Here is a 12,864-nt window from a genome sequence, read left to right as displayed (position 1 = left end):
GAAAGGCATTTTGTGAAACTTTTATTAAATCACAAAAAATGCTGGCAAGCAACTCTTCAAAAAAAAAAAGGCTAGCGGGGAATGAGTTAAAAAACAATACTGGTGTGCATTTTGAGAAAAAACATATATACGTTAAGATATGTAAGTACAAGGTGTTTTTAAATGAAGGCAGCTCAAACATGCATTTTAGTCTGGGACTAGGGAAAAAGCCCCAAAGAGTTGGACCTTTATTGACTTTAACTAATATCTGACATATTCAAAATATCTCTCTGAATAAACTGCATATTTTAAGTGTCATAACTAACTTTGCTTATCCCCACTGTATGAATATGGTTTATGTGTTATGTTTTATACTACATGCATCTTACCTCTTTATGGCACCAATGTTGATACTCATCTCATAATGGAACTTGTAGTCCTGTTGCCTGCCTGCAGGGGGCGACATTTTATTATAATGAACAGAACAAGCACAATACACTCTTTTTCTGATTCGATATACACTTTTTAAAAATGAATAATGTTCCTACCTCATGTTTGATTATTTTTATCATAACATCAAGATTGATAAGCTGTGCAGTCAATATATTTTGTTTATTTTAAATTGTTTATCATATCCTCTATTGTAAATGTGAATTACTCTTGATGTACTGTAACAATGTAGTAAACAGTTATACCCGTATAAGTTCTCTTTCTAATTCATTATGGAGAGGCCAAACAAAACTAATTTTTATTGAACAAAAACAGTTGTAAAACCATGAAAATAGCATTCCCACTAAAAAAAACTTACTCAGTATTTCCTGAAAACATTGGAGAATGTAGTGGCAGGCACAGGTGGCTGTTTAACCTGTAAATGAGGCTTAATGCTTATCAGGTGGAAAAACAGCTCCAAGTGACATTTGGTTTTTAACATTAATATTTCAAAATGTATATTTAATCGAAATTGTTGCAAGAATAATAATATGAGGGAAATGTTGCATTAAAAATGTAAATACATTTCAGATTTGTATATTTGAAGAGTTTTGTTGCAAAACGAGATAACTCCGTTTTTTTTATTTTTCAGAAATCTCGTTTTTTGGATGTGCATTCCAATTAATATCAATTCAACTGCAGTTGGATTGTTTTGATTTAAACCTTCATAACTTAAAAATACAGCTAAGTAGCACCATAACACATAATAATAACAACATGATAACATAATAATAAACATGTTTTGACAAAAATGTTAAAAACGGAGTTATCTCGTTTTGCAATAAACTCTTCATTTGTAGTATTCTTTCTTTCATGACAATGTCCTGGAACTACTGCACAAGGTTGTGCAAACCTGATATCATCCCAGGACCATCAGAGAATCTTGTGTGCTTCAATCGAAGCAAGTAAATTAAATATTTTTTACAAAAAAAAAGAATGAGGTCAAAGTCACATGTTTGATATATGACCTAAAAACAACAGGATCTTAAAATAAATTTACAGTAAATTGTAGTTTATTAGTAAATTTTGTTAATAGTATTCTGTAGTATTTATTATAGTAAATTAATAAACTCTAGTACTGTAGTATACTTTAATTTTACAAAGATAAGTTTCAAAATCACAATAAGAATTGAATGTAGTTTACTATAGTAAATATTTAGGTATACTACATTATTCATTATTGTTAATGTTGGTGGCCTCAGACCTTTGGACCTGACTGCAATCCAGTGATGACACTGTTAACATTGATTTACCATATGTAGGTGACACCCCATACAAAAATTAACCATGGTAAACATGTATTTGTAGTAAAAACATAGTAACCATGTACTGTACAAATGGCTCACTATAGTAAAATATTTTAACCATGATATAAGGCTAAACTCTCAGAAATAAAAGGTACAAAAGCTGTCACTATGGTACCCTTTCAAAAGGTACACCATTATACCTAAATTAGTACCTCAGAGGTACATGCTGATACTTCAAAGGGGCATATCTGTACCTTAACAGTAAATTTTTAAAGGGTAGGTAGGCTACTGTCCCAGTGACAGCTTTTGTATCTTTATTTCTGCCAGTAGTAGTAGCAGCTAATGTATGGAAAACATTTTAAAAAGTAATGCCAGGTCTGAAAAGTTTTTGAACTGCTGTGTGCAATGTATTTTGCTTTTTCTTCATCTTTTCTTTGAACTGTACAGCACTTTGGTCAGCCTTAATGCTGTTTTTAAATGTGAAATAAAAATAAATGAACTTGAAATAAAACGACCTTAATACAAAATGGGAATCAATACCCCCCTGCGCAAACAAAACATGGTTACTACAATTTTGGTAGCTATATAATAAATAAACAACAAAGACTACAATATTTTTTTATGGCCAGAAATATGGTAGTACATTGATACTTTTATGGGTGCAGACATCATTTTTTTGTGTTTTGTCATAAGCGCGTGTGATGCCCAAATCGTACTAAGCTTTGAGACATCAACTAATCCAGGATTTTAGGAAATCAACTATGAGGAAAAATAGCAGTGAAGTGCGATTTCACGGGTCTTTATGGATTATTTTTTCTGTGGAAATCCGCGAACCACGTGAGATGAGTGCACTGAAAGCGTCCCGACAGCGCGCGCACTCTCGCAGTTCTCGAGAAACGGTCGCGCGTTCGGATTCCTTCATGTAACCGCCAACTGTTTTCATTACCCGCGTGTTTTCTTTCTTTTATTTTTCGTTTGCTCATTTTTATCACTCGCTATGGCTTGGCCGTGCATCAGCAGAGTCTGTTGCCTGGCCCGGTTCTGGAACCAGTTCGATACATCGGATCTGTCCGTTCCGCTAACCATCCAGAACTACTCGGACATCGCGGAGCAGGAGGTGCGATCCGTCGCCAAACTGGTTTCGGCGGAGCGAACGCCGAACGTTGACTTTTTAACGCCGGATCAGCGCGGTTCTCCCGCGGCGCGGGATGCTGTTGGAGTGCGTCGCCCGCAGCGGGGACGGACGGAACCGAGTTACAAACCCCGAGACGACTACAGTCCCCCGGGTGTGCCTTTCACGAGCGTGACCCAGTATAAACAGGATTACAAACCCTGGCCCATCCCAAAGAAGGATAACTTTCCCTGGATCAGTAACGGCGGAAAGGGAGGCAGTGTGACGGATAGCCCGGTAAACGGGGTCGCCAACGGTACGACGCATCCGCGGGCGGAGCGGCAGGAGCGGAGCGGGAGGCAGAGAGGCGGAGATCACATCAGCTCATACAGGTACTGATGATGATGATGGATGTTGGAGATGATGCTGTGCTTTTAGCACCTATGATGAACTCAAACAATCCCTCACACTAAAAATAAAGGTGCCAAAGGGTTATGCGCAGTGACGCCACAGAAGAAACATTTTGGTACACCATATGTTTACACTATATTTCTTCAACAACATATATAAAGCATTTCTTAAATGTCAGTTTTGGTAGCATTGTTTTAGCAGCGTAATTGGTTGTGGGTTCGATCCCAGGAACACATAGCCTAATGATGATGTGTGCACTGTGTGGCAAATGCGTACAGTAAATGTAACCAGTTTAGTGCATTTCAAACAGATTATATTTTGGATGTAAAATATAAGGTAGCCTATTAATATTATCATCAAACAATTTATATCATTGATTAGATTTAAAGATTCTCCAAAATCACAACTGGTTAACAAAAACACTTATTAAACAGAACTGAGAAGCTAATATTGAAGAGGATACAATATATCTGCCTACAGTTTAACACTTGCACAATAACACAAGCACGCAAGTTTTATCAGGTGTTTTTTAAGCACAACTGATGTGCATGCAATGGTTGTGCATTGCAGTTATTTTAAGACAAAGTTGTCATTTGGTGTGGATATTTCATCTGACAGCTACCAAAATAACACACATATATAAATTATTTTAAAGAATGACAAAATTATTGATAAGGCAGTGGTTTTCAAACCTTTTGGCATGCGGTCCCCCCTTTGTAGGGCGCATCCCTTTGCAAAACAAAACATATTGCGGTGGTTTCCCAGACAGGGATTGTTTTAAGCCAGGACTAGGCCTCAGTTTAATTCGGAATGATAGTTTTAACAAACATGCCTGACTAAAAACATTACTTGTGTGCATTTTGAGGCAAAACAAAGGGCACTGATGTGTTTTAAGATATGTCAGTGCAAGTTGTTTTCAATTTGGACAGCTCTTAAATTTATTTTAGTCTAGGACTAGTCTAATCCCTGTCCGGGAAACCGCCCCATTAAATAATAAACAATGTAGTGCTCAGTGTTGGGGAATGTTACTTTTAAAAGTAATGCATTACAATATTAAAGGTATAGTGGAAGATTTTCTCGAATTTTAGAAAAGAACCGCCCTCTCCACTTAAAAAAAATGCAATTGTGCGTTTACAAGTTGTTGTCGGCTTGGCTTTTACATTGAGTGCGAAAATCTACGTAATCTGTTCAGTTTAATGCAGTACATTGTTTTTTACATCAAATTTATTAAACTTTACATCAAATTAATTAAACTGAAAAGAAACTTGCATTACTTTTTTGAAAAAGTAACTCAAATATTAATGTGTACATTTATAAAGTAATGCGTTACTTTACTCGTTACTTCAGAAAAGTAATATTATTACGTAATGCACGTTACTTGTAATGCGTTACCCTCAACACTGGTAGTGCTGTTGCTTAGTTATTTTTCCAAGGTTTAATTACACAGAATTTATGACAAATTAATGTTTTTATAAAATGTAAAAAACTTAAAGGACCCCGGCACCATCTCGCACCCCCCAGTTTAAGAACTGATAACCGTGATATCCAGACCTGTTTGCATTACTCTTTAGTTTTTAAAATGTATACGAGTTCATGACATGCAGCTTTTTTAATCCTTTAAATATTAATCAGTTTGTAGTGGGATGGTTCCTGATTATACCCATTTCTGTATATGGGTCAATACACAATACTGGTCCTAAATCACATGCCCACCTTTTAGGTTGAAGTATATACTCTCTCTCAAAATGCAACAAAAAATTGTTATACACATAAAATACAAATATTAAAATGTAAATGCAAAATTACATCTGGGCTCTTATTAAATTAGAACAGGAATTAGTAAGATATTACCCCCATTCATTATAACAATATGAGAACAACAGTATTGCAATTTGGAAAAGCATCAGATTTATGTGTGATTTGAACCATGTTACCTTTTACAGATGTTTTTAAATCGGAAAAATGCCAGTATTGCATTTTGACCCAAATACTTTAGCACTCATGACTTTTAAGAGTTTATAATGTAATTGCTTCCCAGCCCTGAACAATAGCAATCAGCTGATGAGTTTATTAAGGTGTGTTTAATATGAGACACATCATAGTTTAATCATTTGAATACAGCTTTGCTAAAGTAAATCTTTGTTAGTGCACCTGTTGCTTTCATTTTGACATCTGGCATTAGTTTAACCATCCCAAGGGTTCAACTCGCACACAATCCTGCCCTCTATCTTCTATTAAAATCATTGTACTACATAAATCAGCCTGTCAGCCCATTGTTCTTAAACACACTCTTTTTTTAACCCTTGCCAAAATCATATCTCTGTGGTATTCTGTATATCTTTCTCAAAAACATTTGATCTCTCTTTGTGGTCAGACAAGAGTACCAGCCTTGGTCTGGAGCTCGGCCGTCAAAGCCTGCCCAGAAACGGCCCACCTCTCTGGGTACAGGGTCTGACGCTGCCCCGCCGGCGACCAGCTACCAGGCTGCCTTCAGCCCGGACGCACACAGACAGACAGACGGCGTACTGGAGACGCATGCGGAGCAAAGCAGTCTGTCAGAGAGAGCACACACACAGCGGGCGGAGGTCAGCAATAAACCAGAGGTAAGCGGATGCAGTGAGTGAAGAAGATCAGATCAGACAGCATGCTGATGGGACCAAAAGATCAACTGAGGGCAAAAATTGCTCAGCAGAATGTAATTTTGTAAAGCCTATGCCAAATTCAGACAGTATAAAGAACTTATTGGGGTGGTTTCCCGGACAGGGATTAGCTTAAGACAGGACTAGGCCTTAGTTTAATTTAGGAAAATAACTAGTTTTAACAAACATACTAAAACATTACTTGGGAATTCTGAGGCAAAACAAGATATGTCAGTGCAAATTGTTTTCAGTTTGGACAGCTCTTAAAAAATATTTAGTCTAGGACTAATCTAATCCCTGTCCGGTAAACCTCCCCATTGTGTTCCCTTATCTCAATTGGTAGAGCATTGCATAGGCCATGCACTGGAAAAAACAAGTAGAATTTACTTGTTATGAAAAATATTCATACTAAAACTAAAATTAAGTAAATTTCACACATATGGAAATTAAGTAAATTTACTTAACTAAGCACCACTCTTCTGAACAATGGTAACCAGTGTTGGGGGTAACGCATTACAAGTAACATGCTTTACCTAATAATATTACTTTTCTGAAGTAACGAGTAAAGTAACAAATTACTTTATAAATGTACACGTTAATATTTAAGTTACTTTTAAAAAAAGTAATGCGAGTTACTTTTCAGTTTAATTAATTCAATTTAAAAATAAAATAATGTACTGAATTAAACTGAACGTATTAACGTAGAGTCTGTGTGCCTGAGCGGGAACAGTTTGAGTCCGAAACGGAGATGGCAAACCAGAGCTTGACATTTTTGCGATCATAAAAAACACCTGCAAGGCCTGAAAGAGATCAAGCCTCAGCCAAGTAAGAAAAAGTAACGTAAGCATTACTTTCCATGAAAAGTAACTAAGTAACGCAATTAGTTACTTTTTTGGGGAGTAACTTAATATTGTAATGCATTACTTTTAAAAGTAACTTTCCCCAACACTGATGGTAACTACAAAACTTAAAGTAGAAAATTAAACACTTTTAAAACTCAAAGACTAACAAGTCTTTCCTTGTAGTTTAAAACACATAAAATAGCGTTTAATTTCAAATTTTACTCTCCAAACGCAGTTTCATGCAAAGCATTCTGGGAAGTACAAACCATATTTCTACCAAATCATTTATGTAGTTTTTAACACAAAATTATTTCCTTCTTACAAATTTAAGTGGATTAAACTGTTAAACATGCTAAAATTAATTTGAATTTACTCAATAATGTGTTCATTTAGAATTATTCAAATTACTCATATTTTATGTTATTTTTAACTCAAATTTTGGTTCAGTCATTTTATTTCGTTTATTTCTACTAAGGCACATAATATTTTTTTTACATTGTGGATTTGATCCCCAGGGAAGTAAGCACACATGCATTGTGAGTCACTTTGGATAAAAGTGTCTGCCAAAGACATTTTTATTACTATAATTAAAGTTGACATTTATGTCTTTGGCAGACACTTTTATCCAAAGTGACTTACAATTCATGCAGATAAATTTTTACTACTAGTACTACTACTGAAGTTTACATTTAATCTAATGCTGTTTTAACAACATATGTTTAACATTAAAGGGTTAGTCAATTTTCTTAAAAAAAATCCAGATAATTTACTCACCACCATGTCATACAAAATATTGATGTCTTTCTTTATTCAGTCGAGAAGAAATTATGTTTTTTGAGGAAAACATTCCAGGATTTTTCTCATTTTAATGGACTTTAATGGACCCCAACACTTCACAGTTTTAATGCAGTTTAAAATTGCAGTTTCAAAGGACTCGAAACAATCCCAAACGAGGCATAAGGGTCTTATCTAGCGAAACGATTGTCATTTTTTCATTTAACTTTTAAACCACAACTTCTCATGTTCCTCTGGTCCTGTGACGTGCCAGTGCAACCTCACATAATACGTCATCACGTCAAGAGGTCACAGATGACGTATGCGAAACTACGCCCCAGTGTTACAAGTGTGGAGAAAGAGGACCGTTCCGACGTTGTTGTATGTGGAATGATACTAATTAATGTCTTTGTGTCAGTTTATTGTTTTAAATGGTCTGCAAATGTGCGTTTTATATATGTAACACGTGACCTTTCTACGTCACTACGCAATTATGTGAGGTCGCGCTGGCGCGTCACAGGACCGGAGGAAGACGAGAAGTTGTGGTTTAAAAGTGCATATTATTTATTTTTCTTGCCAAAAATGACAATCGTTTCGCTAGATAAGACCCTTATTCATTGTTTGGGATCATTTAAAGTCCTTTGAAACTGCAATTTTAAATTGCATTCAAACTGTTAAGTGTTGGGGTCCGTTAAAGTGAGAAAAATCCTGTAAGGTTTTCCTCAAAAAAAAAATTTTTTCTCGACTGAACAAAGAAAGACATCAACATTTTGTATGACATGGTGGTGAGTAAATCATCTGGATTTAAGGAAATAAACTCATCCTTTAAGGGAATAATTTTGACAACATTGACAGTCATTTACATATGCATTTGGCAGACCCTTTTATCCAAATCCACTATAAGGTATAGATTTTTATCAGTATGTGTGTTCCCTGGCTTTAAACCCATGATGTTTTTGTATAACTCCAGCACTAAGTTAAAAGCACTGTCTCACCCTCATGTTTAAATTTTTATTTTATTTCTTGGAACACCCTTGCAGAATAAAAATAAATAAATAAAAAACCCAGCTTTTATAAAAAACTACTTCCAATGACCACAGCTGTCAGGCACTAACTGGTTAACAACAGTTTCTATAGGTGGCGTCTACTATAAATGTATTTTTAGCATGCTGAGGGATGATGATGTTAAATTTCTTTAACTGACATCAGGCTCCTGATCTTTTGTTATTGTGTAATCTTGGCTGATCTTGCTCTTGTGGCCTGTTACAGGAATCTACTCTCTGTGTCCGGTCGATAACAATCGAAGACTTTTAAAGCAGTATTGAATTGGTTTTGCACAGAAGCCAATGAAGGATGGAATAAATAGACAGGGTTCACTTGGTCCTAATTATTTTCTGTGTAAACCAATGAAAAGAGAAACAAGTGGTTATGTCAAATGGCAAACCTGCTGGGATTTATTTGGTGAAATTTTATGGTGGTGCTCCTGGCATCAGGTTAAAATAGATCTGGGATCTGGGACAATATCTCATTATTGAAATAGGCAGACGTCGTAAACTCGCTGAGGGTGGAAACTATGGTAATGGAGGACTATCAGTCAGTGGTCATGGGTGGGGCTTTATCAGTGTGACATCACATTAACAAGGGAATTAAGAGCGCTTTGGTTTAATGGGGATTAAAAATGGAGGAGTGGGTGGATTTTTTTTATTGTAGGGTTCTGCCAAGACACATTTGTTGAAACACCTGGATTTTTCATAATACGTGTCTTTAAAATTTCGTAATTTCTCCAAAACATCAAAAAGATTAAAGCTGGAGCAAAAGTTTTGCTTTAGCCTCCTGTCTCTCAGATATTTATCCAGAGAAAAAAACCCAGAAATCTCACAAATGTCTTTGTCTTAGAGTTTTGGGAGAACAATATCAAACTGAGCTCAGATTTGCCAAGTTTGCAATCAAAAGTCAATATTTCAATTATGACAGTAAACAGTTCTCATAAAATGTACCCCAAATCCAAAATATTTTAAATATAAACTCTCTACAGATCCATACTCTTAATACATTTTAACATTTTTATTTCTCTCAAGCACTTTTAGGAAAAACATCTACGACTACGTTAATGAAACCCAAATCTGCTGAGCAATGAAAGAATAAACTCTGAGCAATAAATTTTTTCTCATGGGTAAGTTCACTGGATAGTGTTTAGTAACTAATACATTTGCATGACTAAGCCAGCTGGTATTATTTTAACAATCCTGCCCTCCCTTTTCCCTCCATCTTTCGATTAAATTAACTTTACTAGAAAATCTTAAACAAAAACCTGACACAGATAAAGATAACCAGCATTAATTCAGTTTTAAAATGTTTATACTGTATGCCGGGTTCCCGCGGGTCTTTGAAGTCCTTAAACGTTTTTGAATCTTGGGAAAAAAAATTCAAGGCCACGGGAAGTTTTTGAAAATATACATACATAGATACAGGTCATTGAAAGTGCTTAAATGTATTTTATGCAAGAAGTTTTCTGGAAAAAATCCATATTATTCCTGGTGTATTGTAGGATAATCTCCTAAAATTTCTAGCCTTTTAAGCACATGTGCTAAACTGTTCGCTTTAAATGCTTATATCTTCTGTATTTGAATGTTGATTCATACCAAAAAGCTTTTTTGCATAGTTGTGTTTGACACATGAAAACGTCTCGGTTACGTATGTAACTGTTGTTCCATAATAAGGGAACGAGACGCTGCGTCTCCCTTGCAATACTTCCTGTGTCCCTGTAACGCTGTCTTTGGCAATATTTCAGATAGCGATATACTTCCTGACTCCGCGTCACCCTGTCTTTGTCGTTAAGCCTCACCATTGGTTGAATTTGATATACACATTCAGACGCACTTACCCTTGGAAGCGTCCCCAAAGTGTCACCACAGTGACGCAGCGCAAGTTCCCTCGAAAGGGAACTGTAACAATGTATCTTAAAAGGTAACACAATGTAAACTTGCTCTCACTTGAAATGTGTCCCAACATTTAGTCCTTGAATTTGAGGGTATTGGACCTGGAAAGTCCTTGAAAGGTCCTTGAATTTGAAGTTAACTAGGGGGTGGGAACCCTGCGTATGCGAATTATACTTGTGGTCCTTCAAAATGTTGGATTTACAGCACTGTGACTTTAGTATACCCACCAGTAAGTGCTGCACTTGTCAGGTGTTTTACTAATCTGAAAGTGCTTTAAGATCATGGAGCTTTTACTAAAAAAAAAAATCAGCTGTGTAAAGAGAGACATCCTTAAATGAGTACTGCTGGTGTCTTAACTCTCAAGGAGCAAGTTAAAGGGATAGCTCACCCAAAAATATAAATTCTGTCATCATTTACTCACTTTCATGTTGTTTTTACTCCATTTCTTTGTTCTGATGAACATGAAGGAAGATATTTTAAGGAATGTTTGTAACCAAACCGATCAGAAGCCCCATTCACTTCCATAGTAGAATGTTATGGAAGTCAATGTGGTCTTTGATCTTTTAAGTTGTGTAATGTAACCTTAACAGACAGCTAAATACCTTGCATAAGCTTTCAAGTTGCTACTGAGGCCATGTCCCAATCTCTACACCTCAGCTGTCTGTTCCTGACTGTCAGCAGTCTACAACATAAGACAGACAGAAGACAAGTCTGTGCAGACAAATTATTTTATACTATTTAGAAATGAGATTAAGGTGGGGTAAGCGATTTATTGGAAAGTGAGTCGGACCAAGTACCAAAAGTCACTTGTAGCAAATCAGCAGTAAGGTGCGTGTCTACTAATGATTGTGGAGCATACGGGGTTCTAGCAAATACAGTTGAAAACACTCAGGCAAGCAAGGACACTTAAGGGGGTCGCACACAGGCCGCGCAGGGCCATTCTAAAAAAACACATTGTTTTCTATGAGTATTATCAATATTATCAAAGTTTTGTTAAAATTAGATGGAAATGTTCAAGAAGAACTGATACACACACTGAAAACATTTGAACAAGTTTTATTTTCATGTCCCTTAAATTATTTATGTGGTAAAAAATAAACAAATCTGCCTAATAAGTTTACAGTGAATGAATACAATACATTATCCCTTAAATGCACTGCAAAAATTATTTTCAAGAAAAAAAAATCGTATCGTATTTTTGTCTTGCTTTCAGTAAAAATATCTAAAATTTCTTTAATTAAGATGCTTTTTCTTGATGAGCAAAACGACTCAAGAAATAAGTCTAGTTTTTAGACCAAAAAAGTCAAATTTAAGTGATTTTGTGCATAAAACTAGCAAAAAAATCTGCCAATGAGGTAAGCAAATTTTTCTTGAACTTATTGTTTCTTGAACTTAGCCCATTGGCAGATTTTTTTTGCATGTTTTATGCACAAAATCACTTAAATTTGATGTTGTTGGTCTTAAAACTAGACTTATTTTCTTGGGTCGTTTTGCTCATCAAGAAAAAGCATCTTAATTTAATTTTTAGATATTTTTACTGAATTGTTTTCTTGAAAATCATTTTTTGCAGTGTGCCTTCTTGTGCAAAAAACTATGTTGCATGTGCGCGCCTGCGTCAAACTGATTCTGGCTGTAGAGGATTTACTGCGAGTTTTCAAAATCACGGTAATCAAACACAATTGTAATGACAACTAAATTTTAAACGATAATACTAACTGTCAGGACATTTTATCGTGATTAATCGTGAAACCGGTAATCGTCCCATTCCTATTTTGAACTAGACATTATCTGACGAAGCTCGCGCTATTTAATGTGCACTTCCGGTTTACGATACCTCCGAGTTGTACTAGACGTGTCTCAACGCGACCTGCCTTTTGTGCCAGGTGTTGAACGTCACTTTCCACGTGACCATTACACGTTAAATCACGAAGTACCAAAATCCTGCCAATGGGGTAAGCTAATTTTTCTTGAACTTAGTGTTTAAGAAAAATTTTCAAGATTTTTATGATTACCCCATTGGCAGATTTTTTTTGCTTGGTTTATGCACAAAATCACTTAAATTTGATATTTTTGGTCAAAAAACTAGACTTATTTTCTTGGGTTGTTTTACTCATCAAGAAAAAGCATCTTAATTAAATTTTTAGATATTTTTACTGAATTGTTTTCTTGAAAATAATTTTTTGCAGTGTGCCTTCTTGTGCAAAAAACTATGTTGCATGTGCGCGCCTGCGTCAAACTGATTCTGGCTGGACAGGATTTACCGCGAGTTTTCAAAATCACGGTAATCAAACACGATTGTAATGACAACTAAATTTTAAACAATAATGCTAACTGTCAGGACATTTTATCGTGATTAATCGTGAAACCGGTAATCGTCCCATTCCTATTTTGATATAGATGTTATCTGACGAAGCTCGCGCTATTTAATGTGCA

The 12,864-nt window shown here is 35.6% G+C and overlaps 1 protein-coding gene across 1 annotated transcript in view; it reads left to right on the top strand.

Moving 5' to 3' along the window:
- Window positions 1–1,609: 1,609 nt before the first annotated feature.
- The window catches only part of map6d1 (MAP6 domain containing 1), a 28,571-nt gene continuing 17,316 nt past the window's right edge, over window positions 1,610–12,864 (top strand). The window contains exons 1-2 of the mRNA XM_065262055.2: window positions 1,610–3,218; window positions 5,612–5,840. Of these exons, the coding sequence (XP_065118127.1) occupies window positions 2,713–3,218; window positions 5,612–5,840 (735 nt within the window). The 5' untranslated portion in view covers window positions 1,610–2,712. The remainder of the gene's footprint in view (window positions 3,219–5,611; window positions 5,841–12,864) is intronic.

The sequence above is a fragment of the Paramisgurnus dabryanus genome, chromosome 6, assembly GCF_030506205.2.
Source record: "Paramisgurnus dabryanus chromosome 6, PD_genome_1.1, whole genome shotgun sequence".
NCBI classification, from domain to species: domain Eukaryota; kingdom Metazoa; phylum Chordata; class Actinopteri; order Cypriniformes; family Cobitidae; genus Paramisgurnus; species Paramisgurnus dabryanus.
Note: the sequence above shows the minus strand (reverse complement) of the source record. Positions and strands in the feature narration are given on the sequence as shown.